This window comes from Lagopus muta, chromosome 17 (assembly GCF_023343835.1).
Source record: "Lagopus muta isolate bLagMut1 chromosome 17, bLagMut1 primary, whole genome shotgun sequence".
Lineage (NCBI taxonomy): Eukaryota > Metazoa > Chordata > Aves > Galliformes > Phasianidae > Lagopus > Lagopus muta.
The window spans coordinates 6,719,235-6,738,427 of NC_064449.1; the positions used below are offsets into that span (position 1 = coordinate 6,719,235).

The 19,193-nt window shown below is 45.5% G+C and overlaps 1 protein-coding gene across 1 annotated transcript; it reads left to right on the forward strand.

Annotated features, from left to right (window-relative positions):
* Positions 1 to 451: 451 nt before the first annotated feature.
* PPTC7 (protein phosphatase targeting COQ7) lies at positions 452 to 18,437 on the forward strand. The gene is made up of 6 exons (XM_048963916.1): positions 452 to 908; positions 8,083 to 8,262; positions 9,992 to 10,190; positions 12,344 to 12,467; positions 14,197 to 14,326; positions 15,350 to 18,437. Exons 1-6 carry the CDS (start codon positions 707 to 709, stop codon positions 15,406 to 15,408), a joined length of 894 nt encoding a protein of 297 aa, XP_048819873.1. The 5' UTR covers positions 452 to 706; the 3' UTR covers positions 15,409 to 18,437.
* The last annotated feature ends 756 nt before the right edge of the window (positions 18,438 to 19,193 follow it).

Here is a 19,193-nt window from a genome sequence, read left to right on the forward strand (position 1 = left end):
ACCGGGGCCGCCCCAGCGCCGCGGGGGCTGCCGGGAGCGGCGCGCTGTTATTGTCCCGTAGCATGCAAATGAGGCGCGGCGGGCAGCCAATGGGAGGCTGAGCTCGGCCCACCCGCCGCGCACGCGCGCTGCCCCGGGGCGGGGCTGACCTCTCCTCACCGCTCGCTGGCTGCCGAGCGCCAGGCCCTCGGCTGTGCACGCGCGGGGGGAAGATGGCGGCCGCGGCCGGTGGGGAGCGGGGGCGGCGCGGCGAGGAGCGGCGGCTCTGACCGGGGTCTCCTCAGCTCTACGGAGAGAGCTCGGAGGGCCTCCGCGGGGCGGCTCGGGAGTAGGCGGAGCCCCCCCTCCCCCTGCGCGGGGGTGGCGGCGGAGGGCGGCGGTGCCGGCCGCGAGGAGCCGGCGCTCGGGGTGTGAGGGCGGGAGCCGGCCGAGAGGGGCGAGGTGGGCGGGGGGAGGGCGAGGGGCCGGGCCGAGGAGGGACTGCCGGGCCGAGGTGTGGAGGGACCGAGCCGTTCGAGGGGCTGCGAGGCGGGCTGCTGAGGTTGGCCGGGCGCTGCTGCTCCGCGGGGCTCGGCCGGAGGTCCGGAGCTGTCGCGGCGCTGAGGCCCGGAGGCGGCGGGCAGCAGGAAGGCTGGCTCGCTGCAGGAGGCGGCTGCGCCGGTGGCTCCCCGCGTTCCTGGCCTTGGGCTGCTGGGCGCCCCACGCCATGTTCTCGGTGCTGTCCTATGGCAGGCTGGTGGCCCGGGCGGTGCTGGGCGGCCTCTCGCAGACCGACAGCCGTGACTACAGCTTAGTGACGGCCAGCTGCGGCTTCGGTAAAGATTTCCGCAAGGGGATCCTCAAGAAAGGCATGTGCTACGGGGATGACGCCTGCTTCGTGGCCCGGCACCGCACGGCGGATGTGCTCGGTAAGTGACGGCGGTGCGGGTGACCTCGGTGGCAAAGGGACGGACCCCGGCTCTGCGCCCTTACCGAGGCTGCGGCGGGGCCGCCGTCCCTTCGGGCGCAGTGCTGGGATGGGGTGGCGCCGAGGCCGGCGGCCAGGAGGCCCTGTGCTTCACACGGAGCTGCCCCTGAGGCCTGGTGGCTGTGGGAGCGGGGAAACACCTTTGTGGGTGTTTTCCTCCCTTTGCGCCTCTAAAACCTGGCGGAACACCTGGTGGCTGCGATGTAAAAGATCGCTGAATTGCACGCTTCCTTATTTTAGTGCATGCTTTGTCCTTGTCAAGTGAAAGGCAAAGTGACATTGAGGCTGGTTTCAAATGTCAAACTTCAGTTTCGGCGGGTGCTGTGTCCTGATTGCTTGCTCTGCTTTGTGCTCGTCTGCAAAATGGATCTTCCCAGCTCAGATTTTAAAAGTAATGGGAAAACGGAGGCAGTCAATAAGAATCTTCAGTTTATGAGAAGTATTGCTTTGGACAGTGCTTGACCTTTCTCCCGTGCAGTCAAGGTTGAATTTGGCTGACACTTTGCAAAAGTTGCTTTGCAGCAATGGAAGTAAATTTACCACAACTTTAACATTAAAGTAAATTAACAACAACAACAAAAAAAACCCTTTGTTTTTCTCCCTGTCATTTTAAATTAAAGATGCTGAGAACTTGCTGCAGTGTCTTATGATATGACAGTGCCTGGAATTCAGCTCTGTCACTGTAGCTTACTTGCTGGTTAATATAGCTAAAACATTTTTTCAGGAAGCTGTAACGGGGTGCTAGGCAACAGTATTGCTGGTTATTCTAAAAGGGAGCCCATGCTGTAGTGGTGATGCTACAGCTTTCAAGGAGATGTGAAAAACCTGTCTGTGTATTTAGACATTTTGCATCTCTTCTCTTGCGCCTGTTCCAAGGAAACTTTTTCCATTTAGATCAGCTGTTGGACAACCACACTCCAACATGTGACTACGGCTGGCTGCCTTTAGGTTCTTACTAGGCCAGCACTGATAAATAAGTAATCTGTATTTGCCCTGAAGAGAAATGCAGAATATGCTTCTTGTGTAAGTGGATTCTTTACATGGTGTAGATTTGGACTCATCTGATGATGTTTAGGGTTTTTTGGCCGTATTTGGTCATTACCATATGAGGATTTCCAGCTTGTCTTGCCTTCCAGCTGGAATTAACAGAGAGTTGCATTTCTAAGTTTGTCTTTGCATTAATTTTCATGGCAACTTGATAACAAACAGTTATAACTCCACTTAAGGATCAAACAGCAAAGACAGCTTCAAACAAGGATGTCTTAAGTCCTTAGCAGGAAGAAGAGGCTTCAAATAGGAAAGCTGCTTTTTGGTTTTTTTTTTCCCTGTAAAGCTGTTTTCACGTTCTTCATTGCTCTTTCTAATATTAATATGTATCAGTAAAGCAAAACTGCTGCAAACAAAACTGCAGACGTTAACACAGTATAGCTTCTAATGCAATCTCAGTGCTTTTTCTTCATCAGTAGTTCTTAAGCTCCAGAGCACAGTAGTTTTCTTGTTTCTGCTATTATTCATCTCTTTGCTCTCCCTTTCTCACCAGCTGTTCAACACTGCTGCAGAAGAAGTTTCAGCACCGGTCTTTTCCTGCCCTCAATTCCTCTTGCTCTCATCCCAAATCTGAGGCTGTTTATCTTTCTTTTTCTTTTTTAACAAGCCTCATAAATTTTGTGCCAACTCAATACCTGCCTAACTTTGTGCCTCAGAAATCTGCCTGGGCTGAACCATGGCTTTAAAAGCTTCATTTTTCAGCATTAGTTTAATGAAGAGGCTCAGGTGGTTTCAGTGAAAGTGAGTGCTGAACACAATATAACACTTGTAGAGAACAGTGAGTTTCAAGTTAGCCTGCCCTAGTTGTCATCACTAACAAAGCTATAGCAGATAGGAATTTAAAACTCCTCTGTGCCAGTCTTTTCCAGAATCTCTGTATGGAAAGCATGCTTGTGTGGGATGGATACGGGCGTGGTGTTACAGTGAAGGAGCTACTCCCAGCCACTTGGCATGAGTGCTTGGGGTTTCATTTTCTTAGGTCAAACAAAAGTTGGCCAGGGCTAATGAGGCAGAGTGTTTACAGCAGATACAACAATGCCAAGCACTTCTTTTGTGTTATGCAGTCTAGAAGTTGACAGTGTGTCTGCTAGCCTGTCCTTCAGCCTTTCCCTGTAAGAAAATGAGGACACTTATGGAGATGTGTGTTATTTCCAGCTGTCCCGCAGTCATCAAGGCTTGGTGGGGTCCCTTACTGGTGTACTGGAAGCTTTGGCTCTTTAGCTCTTATTTTGACATCTGTCTGCTATATACCTCTTACATTTGCATGTTTTCTTCCCATTGTGAGCAGAAGGAGGAGCAAGAATCTCAAATCCATGACATCCTTTGGGATCGCAATGAGGAAAGGAAATAACATTCCTACTAATATTCATTTCTGGAGCTCCGTGTTTCAGGCCTGCATGTGCTTTGTGCTGCTGCTTGTACCATTGTGTATGTTTGCTGTTGGTGACACTGTTGTTCAAACCCTCAGAAAATTACAGAATGCAGTGATGAGAAATATCGGAAGGTGTCTTCTTGAACATATGTGTCTTCCTGCTCATGTCTTAAACTTTTTGTAACTTTAAGTGTTTTTCCAAGCTGGAAAACAGAATTTTAGGAACTAATTCCTTTATTCCCTTCTAGTTAGTATACAGGTAAAAAAAGCACTAACCTTAACAAAGCAAATAAGTTCACCAGTCTGTAGGTGCTGAGATTGAAGCTGGTGGTCTCTTTCTCTGTTGTTTGGATCTGCCTTTTCTTGCTTATTCCTGCCTTATCAGGCTCCTGTTCTCTTTGCAGTTTTTTAATGGATTTTCCGAACTGTTGTGTGACTCATGATTGAAACATTGCAGCAAGCAGAGTGCATCCCGTGACAGCATCACTTCTACACTGTCTGCTGGGTGGAAGTTTGGGTGTAGCCAGTGTGACTTGACTAGCCTTCCAAACCATGGAAGCTGTGGTAGCAGAAGGGGTAGGAAACAACTGGTGGCGGTGGTAGGAAACAAGTGGTTGGCAACAGGGCGCTGTTTGTCCACTGCAAAGTTAAATTTGGCAGCTGTTCTATCTGCTGCAAATCTTGGTGGTTTTCTTTGGAGCTGTAGTGCAGCTACTCTACGGTAAGAGGAATGGTGCTGTGTGTGAGAGTTAAGTTTGTCATCTGCCTGCATAGGAGGTATGCAGCTCCCCAGAGAGCGGTGAGGCCCTCGGAAGATTGTTGGTTTTGCTGTCATCAAGAAAAGTGAACTGCAAAATATAGAAGGATTTGTAGGTGAAATGTCAGAGATGTTCTGGCAGCTACAGAGGAGGAATTCTTGCTCAGATGCCTGAAGGTCCTGTAAGACTATGTTAAGTTGTTTATTTGGTATCATACCTATTAAAGAGATTGCTGCTAAAACTTGCCAATACTAAAGGAGGCGAGTGGTCTGCTGAGCTCAGTGTACAGCTCTGCCCCTTCTCTTGGGAGAAATGGAAGCGTTCTAGAGGGAATAATCAGCATCTTGAAAAATGTCACAGACTGTTTTTGTACAGTAGTCCAAATGGGGCTTTTTTAACATGAGAACAAGTATTTCCATTTGCAGAGGAACTACAGGTTATTGAGAAACATCTCCTTTAGAATCACATTCACTGACATACTTGTCTGTACAGCTAATCCAAATGTCAGCAGAGCTGCTAAGTAGCACTGAATGTGAACTCTTTGAAATTAGTGGCTTTCTTTCTGAGGATGAAGCTAAAATCTGATGATTCTTCCTTACCACAGTTTCTGGAAGAAAACTGCACAGAGCAAAAGCAGGTTCTGTCAGAAGGTGCAGAAGGAAATAAGCAAAGCACACAGCGTGCTAGGTGAGGCACTCTGCATACCTATGTTGCAGGAAGTGTTGTTGCCCTGCTACAGCTTCCAAAATCACTGTGCAGTTGGGTAGGAGAGATACCTGGAGTAAAACTTGTTTCCTGAGCAGTGGTGTGTTGTTGTGGGAGGTGGGAATAATAAAAGGAACTGCTTCTTTTTCCTGGAAGTAGGTGCACAATTTTCAGTTCCTTGTTTCTCCTTCAGCCTCTTGCTTTTTGTTCCTCCTTGTCATTGAGCCGTTTATTCTTCTAGAACCTTTGAAGTTAATGCAAGCTGAGGACAGGTATAAGGTTTAAAACGCACAGTGTGAATAAGTAACCTTTCCTTTTGTAACTAGTTACCAGTTGAGCCCCACCTGCCTCTGGGGAAGGTATCTGACCAGGGTTATTGTACACAGTGTGTTCCAAAGGGAGCCTGAAGGAGGGTGTGCTGGGGAATGGGTGCCACTTGGCTGTAGCATCCCCTCCCCTGCCTGCTGCCAGTCACACTGCTGGAGGAGCTGCCGGACCGTGGAGCTTATCTCATCACTGATAAACTAGGAATCTTATCGGTTTATCTCAATTCTGAGGTAGTGACGAATATTAGGTGCTGCATTTCACACTCATGCAGCACAGCAGATTGTGCTTCGTTGCCATTTTAGTCTGTCCTCTGTGTCAGATGCAAAATAAGTCCAGGCCCATAAATATATCCTCTCGATGTTCTTTTATTAGTGAATCATGGCTAATTTGGGTAATGTTCTCCAGAATCTTAAAGTTCAGTTTGATGAGTGGAACATCTTACGAGGTTTGCAGTGTTTGCATGCAAGATCAGTTCCTGCAGGCACGCCCGTGTTTGCCTCGTGCCTCCATGTGCCCATTCTTCTTAGCTGTGTCATTCTCACAAAGTTTTTTCCAACTTTGTTCACATTTACATCTTTTTCAGTAGGAAATAAAAATATATATATATATTCCTTTCCTATTAAACCGCTGAGTTTATATTGAGAATTTGAAGATACTGGCTTTCATTTTGAAACCATACAGAAAGCAGGACACAATGGCTGAAGACAGCGAGAACTGGGATTGCACTGATGTAAGGCAAAAGCAAGGAAAGTGGGTATCTGAGGTGTGCTGTAGGGCTCCCTGTGTGCTCTGCCTGTGTGCTGTGCTGATCTCGATGGCAGCAGGGCCTGCTGACTGCGTGCCTGAGCAGGAAGAAGTGTTTGGCTGCTCGGGCAGCATGCCTTGGGAGCTAACAAGGTCACCTAGCTTAGATTAAATGGACTGGTTTAGAAATGCTTTTTAAAGAAAAGGAAAAAAACAACTTTGTAGAAACCCCCCATTGTCTGTGTCGGGCGAGGCAATGACAGCAGCGAGCTGCTGAGCCATGCGGAGGCGCTGGGGCTTGAAGCATTCTGCAGGGCATGCTTGTGAGCGTGCTGCTCCAGTCTGCTGATGTGCCAGAGATGGAGAAGGAATGCCTGGCTGTGTGTTGGACCTCCTGCAGGTCGGGGCACCTTGTGGGCATGGGAGGCACTGGCAGCGTCCTTGTGACTGTTCATAGCTTACAGAAAGCAGGCAGGAATACAAAGCAGAGCAAGGTGTGCCGCCACAGTTGTGGATTCAGATTTCTTGCCTGGAGTAAGAAGTGAGCAAAGAAAATCAGGTGGCGTGCTCTTATTTTTACTTCAGAGTTGGTTTTGGTAATTAACCTCACTGGGTGCTTTCCGTGGCGTCTTGCTTTCTTGCCCCGTATGCTAATGCTGTGCTGTTTCTGTTGAAGTATTTCCAAAGAAGGCTAACACGAAAATAGTTTACTGAGCATTCAGGGGTACTCCATAACTTCTCACAAGCTTGTTTTGTAACAACCTTAGGAACCAGGAGCAGTATCTGGACAGTATCCGTCAGACACTGCCCTTTTCCTTGTGTCAACCTTTTCACTGAAGCAATGCTTGCTATGATCAGCTGGCAAAATTACGGCTGGACTGCAGTCATCTTAAAGGGAAAAAGAGCTGCTCTTCGGGTCGCTTAATGCAAAGCAAAGCATTATCATCTAGACTGGTGCTCGGCTTCTATTTCAAATTCCAGATCAGAGCAGAAACCCTTTTCTTGCTGATCTCTTACACTAGCCTGGTTTGAGTGGCAGCAGAAAGCGAGGGTTTAACCCAGCATTACCCTGAAGCTGTGGGACCTGCAGAGGGAGGATTAGTTTTCTCCTGCAGAGAGGAGGAAAGAAGTTGTGAGGAGTGCCTGGGCTGCCTCCACGTGAGCTCTGTGCCAGAGCTGCTCTGAAGAGGGGAAGGCAGGGATCTGCCTTCCTGCACCGTTCTTCTAAGAAAGCAAGCGGACAAAGCAGGTGTCTAAAAGGTTGTGCACTATTTTTGGGAGAAATCTGATTAATGTTGATGGGCTGTTCAGAATCTGGATGTAACCTCTTGTCAGATTAGAGTTCGTGCCAAGGTCGGCTCTAAACCTTCCGTCTCAGTTTCAGATGGTGACTGGCGTGAAGGGCATTTGTAGATGAGGCAAACTTACTTTTTACCGCCTCAGTCAAATTTTCCTGCCTTTGCTAGCAGTGCTCTTCTTTCTGGAGTCACAGAGCTCTCAAAAGTTGAAACAGCTGCTGTTTTAAGGAGAAGGTGCAGATGTGGGCCTGGATAGGGGGTTAAAATGCTGGGGATCTTTTTTGACATATCTGCTGTGTTACTCTGACCCAGCTCAGGAGCTTCATCTTCCACACTATTTGTCTAGGAGATGCCAGAACTGATTTTCTTCTGTGTATGAGACAGCCAAAGCGTTTTTCTTGCTCTTATTTCCACTGACAATAGCATCATGTTGCTGTCAACATCAGCACAGTGATTGGCTCAACTGTTTGTCTCTCTGACAACCCCACTTGCACACAGCATCTTCAGTACTTGCCTGGAGTTGCTCAAAGCTTGTGAAGCTTTGGCAGAATTCATCTCATTTTCTGTTTCGAGTAACAACAGAAATAACTGAACCATGATCAGTTTTCATTCTCTTCCTTGTCTGGACTAAGCAACGAACTGTCCTTGCAGACACAGGGCCCAGCTTTGTGTAGGCTTGCTCTGGTTTGGGGGTTAGGCTGTTTCGTGTGGTCTTATTTCTTTTCTGAACACTTCTTTAAAGCTGAAGATCCGTTTCCACAAAAATTGCCGTGCTGTGTTTCCTGCAGCTATTGAACATAACCTGCGTTTTGGATAACGTTCCTGTTCACCTAACTCTTGTTTTCTGTTTGGTTTTTCCTCTAGGAGTGGCAGATGGTGTCGGTGGCTGGAGGGACTATGGGGTCGACCCTTCTCAGTTCTCAGGGACTTTAATGCGGACATGTGAACGTTTAGTAAAAGAAGGACGGTTTGTACCAAGTAATCCTGTCGGGATTCTCACTGCAGGTTATTGTGAGCTGCTGCAGAACAAAGTACCTTTGCTTGGTAAGAGGCAAAAACGTGAATTGGATCTGTGTCCTGTGTTATTTACACATGTACTTAAGTACGTGCAAATATTCGTATGTATCTAAATACATGGATAGAAAAATAAGTCAATATTGATGGTAAGCAGCCTTTGTGGGTGGAGGTGATTCTTCACCAGTTCTTGCAGGGAGTTTGAATGTTGAGTTTTGCAGTAGAATATGCTGCAGCATGCACTTGTTTGTGTAAATAGTTCTCTGTTAACTGTGGCTTTTTGCTGAAGCTGTGCAAGTAGAGACTTTCTGATCATAGTTGATGCATCTGCTCGCTCCTTGACTTGCTGTTCCTGTTGCTTTTTATGTCCAATGAACTTTAAACCTAGCAGGCTGATTAAAGTGGCTCATATCACGCAACCACTGATAGCCTGTAGGTTTACAGTTCTTTGTAAAAGGAATCGTTAGACATGTTTTTGAATGCAAACAGATGCTTAGCAATATTCTTTGTCCAACTTGATTTTAGATAGTGCAATCTAGCTGCTCTGGGAGTTGTGAACAGATTGAAAGGCAGTATTTGACCTCTACTGACAACCTTGCCAACAGAAAGTGTTTCTGAAGGGCATGTGACCTCTTAGGCACCAGGAAGGTGTTACCCTGTGTGATTCGCATGCTTCTCACCTGACCTTAAACTTCTATGCCAGGAGAGTGCTGTGTAAGCTATATTTAGCTTGTCTGCTGAGCTTAGCACAGATGTTCTTGCATTATATGCCTAAAGAATAGGTTCAAACCTCAGAAGTGACCTTAAGTGTCACCAAAATAGCAATAGTTGTTAATTCCATTGGGATTTTGCACACATAATAGCACTCATCTGTGCAAGGCAGGTGTGGCTGTAAGCAATCCACAGAGTGGGCTGCTGGTGAAAGCTCCCACAACTCCTTTGTAGACAGAGGCAGCCCTGCTTGGCTTGACCTTTCTGATCCTGAAAAGTGGCATCTGCTGAGTCACAAGATCTGCATTCTGTGGTGGCCTCCTAGTTACACTGTGCTAATACAGCTAAAATTTGAAACTAGTGCTCCTCCGCCTGAACTAAAGCAGAGCTGCCACAGCAATGGGCATTTAGAATTCATTTCAAACCAAGACTTCGTTAGAAAATTTTCATTAGGCTTGAACTTTTCCTTCCTGCTGCGCTTTAACTCTCAATACTTGGTTCATCAGGATTGAGTCTAGGAAATTATTTTTAAATGAAACTGGAGTGGGAGGAAATCGTGGCATTTACTTAATTGCTCTTCCTGTATTGCAGAACAGTGCTGGGTGCTGTTGTATATAAAACATGAGTCTTTCCAAAGATTCTGCTGTGACTCTTCCTTCACTCAGAGTGGAGAAGGTCCCCTGTATTCACTAGAGAACAAATGAAGCGCGGGGTTTTCCAGGCAGCTCCCTGGGCTAGAAAGTGAAACATCTGTAACACGTGATGCCTCGGGCCAGCTGGCCTCCTTGTAGGCTGTACAGTCATACACTTAGCTCATCTGTGGTCTGTCCTGCACACAGGTCTGCTTGGAAACCTCTGCTGCAAAGATCTGTAGCATTTTGCCTTATTTAATGTGTATTAATTTTATTTTTGCATGAATGAGTGCTTTTATTTATCCCGATTTGTAAGCTTTGATAAATACTTCAGCTGCTGGGCAATGACTAAAGGCAGTGAAGGAATAAGTGCTTTCTGTAAGGTGAGCTTGTCACCGTATTCTGCTTGCTTTCAGGAAGCAGTACAGCTTGCATAGTAGTTTTGGACAGAACAAGTCATCGTTTACATACAGCCAACTTGGGAGATTCTGGATTTTTGGTAGTCAGAGGAGGAGAAGTTGTACATCGATCTGATGAGCAGCAGCATTACTTCAACACTCCGTTCCAACTGTCAATAGCTCCACCAGAAGCAGAAGGAGTCGTCTTAAGTGACAGGTAAGATGGCAAAGGATCTCACGTTTTAAATCTATATAGTGATCAGCTCCCAAAAGGTGACAGTTTTGCTGCTTCAGTGTTCCTTGTATAACGCAGCGTAGCACACGGGTTTTAATGTGCCCAGTGGCTTTACCTGCCTCTGCTGCAAACACTTCTCACTGTGTACTTGATAAACTTTGTAAGCTGTTGCACAGTCAGAAGTCATTGGCTTCACGATTACTCATCCAGCATAGCATGTTCTCACCATCTGTAATGTGTGCTGGACGCGTTCTGATCCATGGGAGAGCACTGCCTGGTAGAGGTGCTGTAATGAAGACTGCAGCTGTGGCTGTGCCCATCGCCCTGCATGAGTGACTCGTCTGATCAGCAGCATTCATTCCCAGCTCCTGTCTGTGCTCCCCTCAGACTGCCTTGGAGTACGCTAATGTAGATATTTTGGCAGTGAGTTAGCAGTGCTTGAAGAATAGAGGGGGGCCATGTGACTGTAGCCCGTGGTTCCAAGCGGCTGTGTTTCCAGCAGCATCTTGTGTTTGACCAAAACGAGCAGAACTCCGTTTGGCGGAACACCAAGCTGGGAAATGAGAGTATTAGGAAAGGACAATCTGTTCACAGAAAGGAGTTGCTTCAAAGGCAGACTTGTGTCTTCCCCCGAGAATGTCAGGCTGATAAATCCTGTGCTGCGTGAAGCCTCACCAGTAAACTAAAACTGGAGGGGGGGAACAACAATCTGTGAAATACACAAATTAGAATACAGCTCTCTTCTCCAGTATGGTCATTAAACTGATACCTCTCTTCTAAATACAAATGACAAAGGCATCTTCAGAGAGGGATGGCAGTAAACACAGAATGCAATAGGCACCTTAGAGATGGGTGCAAAGCTGTCAGTCTCAAGGCTGATGCCATCAAGATTGTAATTTTTGATGCTGAAATTGCTTTTTTTGTTTGTTTGCTTTGCTTTTGAAAACACTGCTTGAGAGCTGTTAGTCAGTAGTTTCATTCTTGCACGTGGTTTTATTTTGTGAGGCTGCAGAGAGGAAGCTAGTGTAGAGCTCTGAAATGGGAGCCCTTACATAGTCTAGCTTCTTTATTAGACTAAAAGCAAATGATTGTTTGAAATTCCAGAACTATTAAAATCTCTTTTTTCTAAAATTCTGTGTCTTCTATAAAAAGACCCCCCAAAATAGCATAACAGAAGTTAATATGGTCCAGTGGAAGTCAGGGAATTAAAGCAATCTGAGTCATCACACAGTGAGAAAAGTGCAAGATAAACGAGCTCCCACACTTGGGTTCTGAATCACGATTAAAGCTTTCTGGCTGCTCTTGACATTAATTGGCACTCATGTGTTGTCTGGATGGTTTTCCCACCTGAATTTGTTTTGTATTTGGTCTGTATGTGGGGTTGGGCAGGCAGTCCCAGCTCTGACCTTCCTGAAGGCGCACACCGTCCGGATGGTGGGATGGCATTGAGGATGATGGCTGCTCTGCTTTCTCGCACAGCCAAACAGCACGGCGAACCTCACCTCTCTGCTAAAGAGCTCTGAGGAATCTTTAACAAGGAAGATTTTTGTTGTTATGCTTGATCTGAGAAACAGATCCTAGAGCAATATTCATGGCCTGAATAGGTGTTTTCTGCTCTTGATATTGCATGATGTTATCAGACGTAAATAGTCCAACCAGCTGTGGTCTCCTGATAATGATTTCCAGTCATGCTTCCCATTCCACTGCCACAGAAAATGATTCAGAATCCTTAAGTGCTTTGGCCATTCTCATTATGAATTGTCCTTTCAAGTGCAGTTCTGTTACATATTTGAGATGGGTGAGAAGGAAGCCCTGAACTGCCATTCTCCTTAATGGTTTCCATGGAGACACACTTGTGAAGCAGATTAGTTTGCGGAATTGTTCATCTGGGAATTGTAAATGCAAATCCTTTGTGTAATAGCTGGAACATCACCTGTTTGCAATCACAGCTCTTTTGTTGTAGCTTTCTTGACAAGCTTTCCCAGTGCAAAAGCTCCAGTTAGTGATTATTTCTTTTATTTCTAGCAAAACACGTAACAGTGGTGAATTACAAAAGCTGTCTGTGCTAGTTTGACGTTGCTTGGTGCCTTCGTGAAAGCTGGAGTCCATTTCTTTGACATGTGTCATTTCCACAGCCCTGATGCTGCTGATAGCACTTCTTTTGATGTCCAACTTGGAGACATTATTTTGACGGCGACAGACGGATTGTTTGACAACATGCCTGACTACATGATTCTGCAGGAGTTAAAAAAGCTGAAGGTAAGCGGGAGAGATTCGGAACGTCTTTGGCCGCCCTCGCAGTTACTGCCATTTCTTTTATGGCTTCATTTTACACACAAAAGGCCCACAACCAAGGGCTGTCGTTTAAATTTGCCAGTTAATACCATGTTTGAGCAGGGCCGTTGGCCCCAAAGCGCTCTCTCTCTCTCTTGGGTCTGCAGCCAGGCTGAATCTCAAAGCAGCAGCTTTGGCACAGATGTGCTGAGCAGCAGCCAGCAGTGAGTCGGTGGCTGCTGTAACACAAGGGGATGGCGGGGGGACTGGGGAGAGCTGGCAGTTCAGCAGCAGGCGCTGCTCTTAGCTGCCTGTGTTCTATTTGCATTTGCAGTTGTAGATTAAATAAGTGGAAATACAGCTTTCTCTTAAGGGTTATTTGGGGTAAGGGAAGCTGAGTACTTAGAAATAATGGATAGTTTTTTGAAGGCTTATAAAACAGAAGTTCTGAAAGTCTGGAGTGTCTGAACTGTGGGCTGTGTGTGTGTGTGGAAAATCTGATATTAAAAAGAAAACACCTCTCAGCTAGTTCTCCAGGTTGGTGACCACAAACACTCCTTTAAACAGTAAACATACATTAAACTATTGTAGGTTGCGTGAGAGCGTTTAGCTTAAGGCTATTTACAGAAAGGAAAGTATGCTTAAGAGGTATCAAGATGTATAACTTCCCTGGGGGAAGCATTTTGATGTTATGAGATGCAGAGGAGGCGAACGTGTAGGATTACAGTGTGGTTTTAAAAATATGGTGCCTGCTCTTATCCTGCAGGTATGTAATTGAAAGGTGGTGCCAGGCAGAACGGGTCCTTGCAGACTAAAGGTCAGAGGCCTCTGTCTGCACACGAGGTCGACTCCTGTGCTTCCCCTCTGCAGTCCCCCCTCATCATTTCCTCTCTTGTTGGTGCTATGATCAGAGCAGAAATAGCAAAGTGTGCAGCTGTGCTGTGAAAGGGAATGTGGATCGTGCCACAGCACAAGCTGTCAGAGGGGCTTTAACCTGGTTAGCAAAGGTAATGATGGTGCTGAAGGTGCTGAAGGTGTCAGCATGCTGTCGTGGGCTGGAAGGCTCTGGTGTGCTAGCTGCCAACCCGAGTCGCTGATGGATGGTGCCGCAGCATGCTTCTGTTTGCGGTACATCCACCTTTTTGTTGCACAGACAAGAGGTCAGCAGAGGTGGGTGCTGGAGATTCACTTCTCCGGAAAAAGTAAGTTGAGCTCCATCTATTGGTACAGTTGGGAAAGGCACCGAAGTTCCCCTTGAGGAAATTCAGCCAAAAGTTCATCGTGGAGAAGCCTGCTGAGTCCCCAAACTGCAGGGAAGACTTTCTGAAATGACATTCAAAAATAGTTCTTAATAGTAGAGGTGATTGTCATGTTGTGTTGTCTGGAGTAAGAAAAGTATTGAAGGAAAGCAACAGGGAGAGTGAATAAGAAAAGAGCATGAGTTACCCATAGAAATTCCACTCATTAAAGCTTTTCTCATCTTACTTTGAAGGCGCTCCTTCTTCCCAGGTGTGTTTTTGTTGGTTTGGGCAAGAGGCTCAGACTTCAGGCTTTCCATTCAAGGTGTAAAATGTCATTACTTCAACTGAGTCTCTTTTGTGAGGGTAAAAAAAAATGGTTCTTTCAATGCGAACTCTTAGTTATCAGATCTGTTAATTAACAAATAGCAATAGAGGCTTCCTTACAAGAATACTTTTTTTCCTCATCAATTTAGAACTCCAACTATGAGAGCATACAGCAGACTGCAAGAAGCATTGCTGAGCAAGCTCACGAGCTGGCGTATGATCCCACTTACATGTCACCCTTCGCACAGTTTGCATGTGACAATGGCTTGAACGTGAGAGGTAAGGTTTTCTTTTCTCTTCCTCCCACCCTCGCTGTCTTTAAGAAATCTTCAGCAAAGTAAAGCTCTGCTTAAAAATCCAATAGGAAAAGAGAGAATTAAGAAATGTGCTTGGCAACAGAGCAGCAGTGCTGTCAGTTTGGCAAGGACCCCGGTTCCTGACGCGGGTCATCCCAGGCCCCAGCCAGTCAGCAGCCTCCTGGGGGGAAGCAGCTGGAGCGCATGGAGCTCTGTGCACTGACTTTTGCTATTTTTTTTCTTTAATATGGATGCTGCTGCCACAAGAATCCAGCCTGACATAAGTTGTCCAGGCTCCCAGGAGAGCTGTGCTTGACCTGTTCCTAGGATTTGTGCATGGCTGTGGATTTTTGTTGTTCAGTTGTGGGATGTGATTTTCTGTTAAGGTCTTCCAGTCCTGATGCGTTTTAGTCGAGATTCTGCCAGCTGTTTGGATTTCTTTCTGAGCTTTGTACCATTAACCCCCAGCCCTGATCTCTGTTGGTTCTATTTCCTATGCTCTAGAAAAGTACTAATGCCTGGCAGAGTTCAGGCTCCAGTCAAACGATTTTTTTTAATTAATAATTAGAGAGATCCTCATTATCCCTGTATCAAGAGGGCAGGATTTCCTGCGGCACCTTAAACGCCTTTCATAAAGGTTGATAGTAATGAATCTGCAGATCTCCCAAGTCCTGAGACCTCCTGTGACCTTCTGTGTAACCAAATACCCCTGCGAGCTATTTCTGTGCAACTGCAGTGCATTGCTGCAGCCTACTGAGTCTTGAAAAGTGATAGCTGAAAATGTTAGTAGCTTTTAGAAGCATCTCACTATTGCTCAAGAGGGGAGAGAGCTTTTTTGATCTTTTGAATGCTCCCCTCAGCTGTATTTTGGGAAGGAAGTAGAGGAAGCGTTCTCTGCTTCAGATTTTTAATATTTAAACTAGGAGCTTTCCATGGGGCAGCACCACAGGCTATAAGAAGACAACCCAGCGTGGTTTGACATCGTGCTTTTATTCTTATATTACAGGGGGGAAACCAGATGACATCACCGTCCTTCTTTCTATCGTAGCTGAGTACACAGACTGACGTGCCTGCAGTGCCAGCTGCCGAGGTGTTCATTATCCCCGAGCTCCCAGCTTCACACGTGTGGTTTCCTGCTGGCAGGATGGCTTTCTTCCTTTGCAGCTGATCTCTGCAGCCAGTTTGCGAGCTCGTTGCCTGTTTTGAGACACAACTGAAGTCCTTGTTCAGAACCACTCTCGTAGTGCACTGGTCTCTGTCTGCCAGCAAGAAGTGAAGAAGCAGCTCAAGGCTTGAAGCATGTCTTTCAGAGCTTAGCAATTGTCCATAAAAGGGGGAGGATCAATCCCACGTTGTTATTGCATTTGAAATGTGACTTTCAGATGAGTAGAATTGGTTTATCATCTTTCAGCCTAGATTCAATAGCTAAAACCTCTACAAGAGGGCATATTATTCTATCTGCTAGAAACATTCACTGTTCGTTAAAGGGTATGTTACAGAACACAGTTTCATAAGCGTAGTCTTGTTACAGTGGTAGCTGAGGTCTCGTGTTTCTAAGCTCCGGTTTTCAGGAGGTTTGTAACTGCTGTAAACATTCTGCTCTTGCCATACACGGTGTCAGCCTAGGAGCCTTTTCTAGTTCGGAATTTCAACAACATACTTTAGGTCAAGTTGTATGGATGCAAATGTGTTTTGTGATTTCAGGTGCTTAACCGTGATCTTAAAGAGTTCTGCAGATCATTCGTCCATAATGGGGCTGGTATCTGGATGTTTTGGCTGTGGATAACTATCTTTTTTTAAACAAAAACTATAACTTTGTCTAAAAAAAAACCAAAACAAAAAAAAACAAACAAAAAACCACCACCAGAGATGGTCGAAGCTGAGGTCCTTCAAAGCATTTTAACCCATCTGACCAGCACAGGTGATACGGCGTCAATGCTGCAGCAGGAGGCTGCACAGAGAGCAGATCAGCCTCAGCTCCGAGCATCGTTACTTTGGTACACAAATCTCTTGTTAACGAAACATCGTTTGTCTGAATATTGCCACTGCAGCACAGCACGTGCTGCACCAAGTGAAGGCCAGACCATCCTCGTGTTTTCTGGCTCCCACACGCACCTCTTTGCTTTATGCTGTGGCAGCAGCAGCAGTACAGAAATGGAAACCATCAATGAATAATCAGCAAAACACAACATTTCAGAAACTAAAGCGTAGGGTTTTCAGAACGAACCTTAATGATGTTTACAGTTATCTGACAGCCACTTTGCAATATTACATTTCCTTTGGAATCACAGCAGCTCGCAGTTGTTCCCCCCGTTCCAGCAAGCTTTCCTTTCTATTTTGAGGTTCATACAAATAGCTGATAGCTGTAAAGATATATATATTTTTGGTCAGTTTTTCATTAACTTTTTTGCCGGTAGAAGAGTATGTAGAAATAAATTAAAGCCATGTTTTTATATATAAAAAGTCGGGTAATGTCGATGTCTAGGTGAGTGCAGTTAAACTCGGTCAGTAAGCAGTCTTACCTGCTCTCAGGAGGAGATCTTTACTACCTGGTTTATTGCATTAAAACTGTTTAAGTTTGAGGTTACCTCAACTTGTTTAAAGAATTTTTGTGGACTTGTACTGTATATTTGCGTAACTATGTCGAGCTTTTATTTAAGATCATTTAACATGTACCATGTACATGTCATTTTACTCTATTTCAATGCATCGTGCTTGTAACAGGCATTTCATTTATAATAAGTGATTAATTTGGAAGCTCTTCAGTAATTTATCTGCTATTCCTAAATTGGCGTAATGTTACGTATCTATTTTAAATCACCTTGTAATTACTTGTCAAAATGCCTTAACCACCCTAACTTGACCAAAATCTTATTTTGGTGAGGGTATGGGGAGGATTATGTTAATGAAGAAAAACCAATTAGTTTTGCGATCCGTGGAGCAGTGAGTGGTGGATAACTTTGCACAAATGTCAGTCCTTGTTTTTTAGAACTGAACAAGCTGGATCCTGGCTTCTCGTTGGAAGGAATGTATTCATGCTGCAGTACAGGGCTTTGTTTCTCGTCCTTGGGAGGGATGTTTCCCTCTCAGATCTGGGTATCTTCACGTTTTGTTCTCCAGTATTGACTGTCGTGTTTCTTCACTAGAGCTGATTTGATCAATTACTCTTTCCCCTGAACTTACCTTAAACGATGCCCTTGTAGACCCGGACTGTTTTGCACTCTGACTCCTCGCTCTCACTGCGCTCATTTCCAGCCTTCATTTTTTTTTTTCCCCCCTCCACGTTTTAGAATTATAAATTGAGAATTGTACGTGGATCAGAGAGATGAGCACAGCAGAGGTGTGTGAGGTGCTGCATGCTCTGTGCTCTGCCTCTGCTGGTCCAGGGCTGGAATCCTCCACCGGAGAGATTCGGCCACCTCCCCGGAAGCGAACTGTGCTGCCTGCTGGGTTTGAGCCTCTGCCTTGCTGTTTGTGTTGAAGCAGTTCGTAGCTGAGCGGTGTCTGTTAAGCCATCTGCCTCACATCCTGATTTATTTTTTAATAAAGAACAAAATTGGATTTTTATTTACAATTCATGAGTTTATCCCTCACTGGACGCACCAAAGACCAGTAAAGCTGATAGCTTTTCCATCTGTTTATAAAGCAATACTGTATTATAAAGAATTGATATTTTTATCACGCGCTTGTTTTTGTTTTGTTTTCAGATATGCACTCGAAACATATCAAACCTAATTTCTTCCTATGAACTTAAGCTGTCTGCGCACAACAAATTTTTGGAAGAGGAAATGACAGGGCCCATACTATCACAGTAACTTTAAACGATGCACGAAGCAGGAACGCTTCTGAGCAGTTAGGTTTTGTGTGTTGGTGAGAGGAGGGTACAGGAGAGCTGTTCCATAGCATGGGGACATGCAGGAACGGCCTCAGCTGCCACGGAACGTTCCTGTTAGCTGACAGGAGCTGGCTGTTGTGGAGCAGGAATGGGAAGGGAAGGGGGACCCCGGTGTGTGCAGGAGTTGGGATTTCTGCGGCTGTGTTACTCGGTATATGGGTGAAAAAAGGGCTAAGATGTGAAATGGAAGAGTCTGTGGTTCCGTGCTACTTGGATGGCTATCTTTGGGAGACCTACAGTGTACAGTTTCTGTCTACACTTTGTGCTCATAAAGAAGGTATGGCTGAGGAGAAAAAAAAACCAAGATTTTGGGACCAGACAGGACTGGGTGAGGGAGATGAGAGAGGTGAGGTAAAGCATTTTGGGAAGGAATTTCCATCTCTCAGCAGTGGGCATCCTTTCTCTAGGGAGAAACCAGACTGTGTGTGTAGAAAAGGACTGTATGAAGTAGTTTCTTCCAAAGATAGCTGAAAAAAATGAAGCAAATCCGAGTCTGTATCTAATGAGGATGCTTTTTTTTGTTGTTGTTAAATGAGACTATCATCTATGCTTACCTAAGAGGCAATTATGTGAATTTCATGTCTGAGGTATAACTTATGCAGGAATAGTTCTGTAAATACATTTAAATGAATTGTAAAGATATTTAATAAATATAGTATTTATACTAAAATGTGTCTATTTTAATCAACGTCTGCAGAAACTCTGCTAATGGTACAAAGCACAGGTCAGGTGCCTGCTGCACCACGCACCCTTGGTGGCTGTGGCTGTTCTTGTCCTGTGCCCTGCTGCTGCTGTCTGTTGCTGACTCAGTGCAAGTGATGAGGGAAGGGAAAAGAACATTCAAACCTGAAACACCAGAACCCCTAAACTCAGGCTTCACATTGGTTATTGCATCACTTTTATTTTTTAAATGCATTTTTATGCCAACTTTCTTGCACTAAGCTAAGCACTGGTT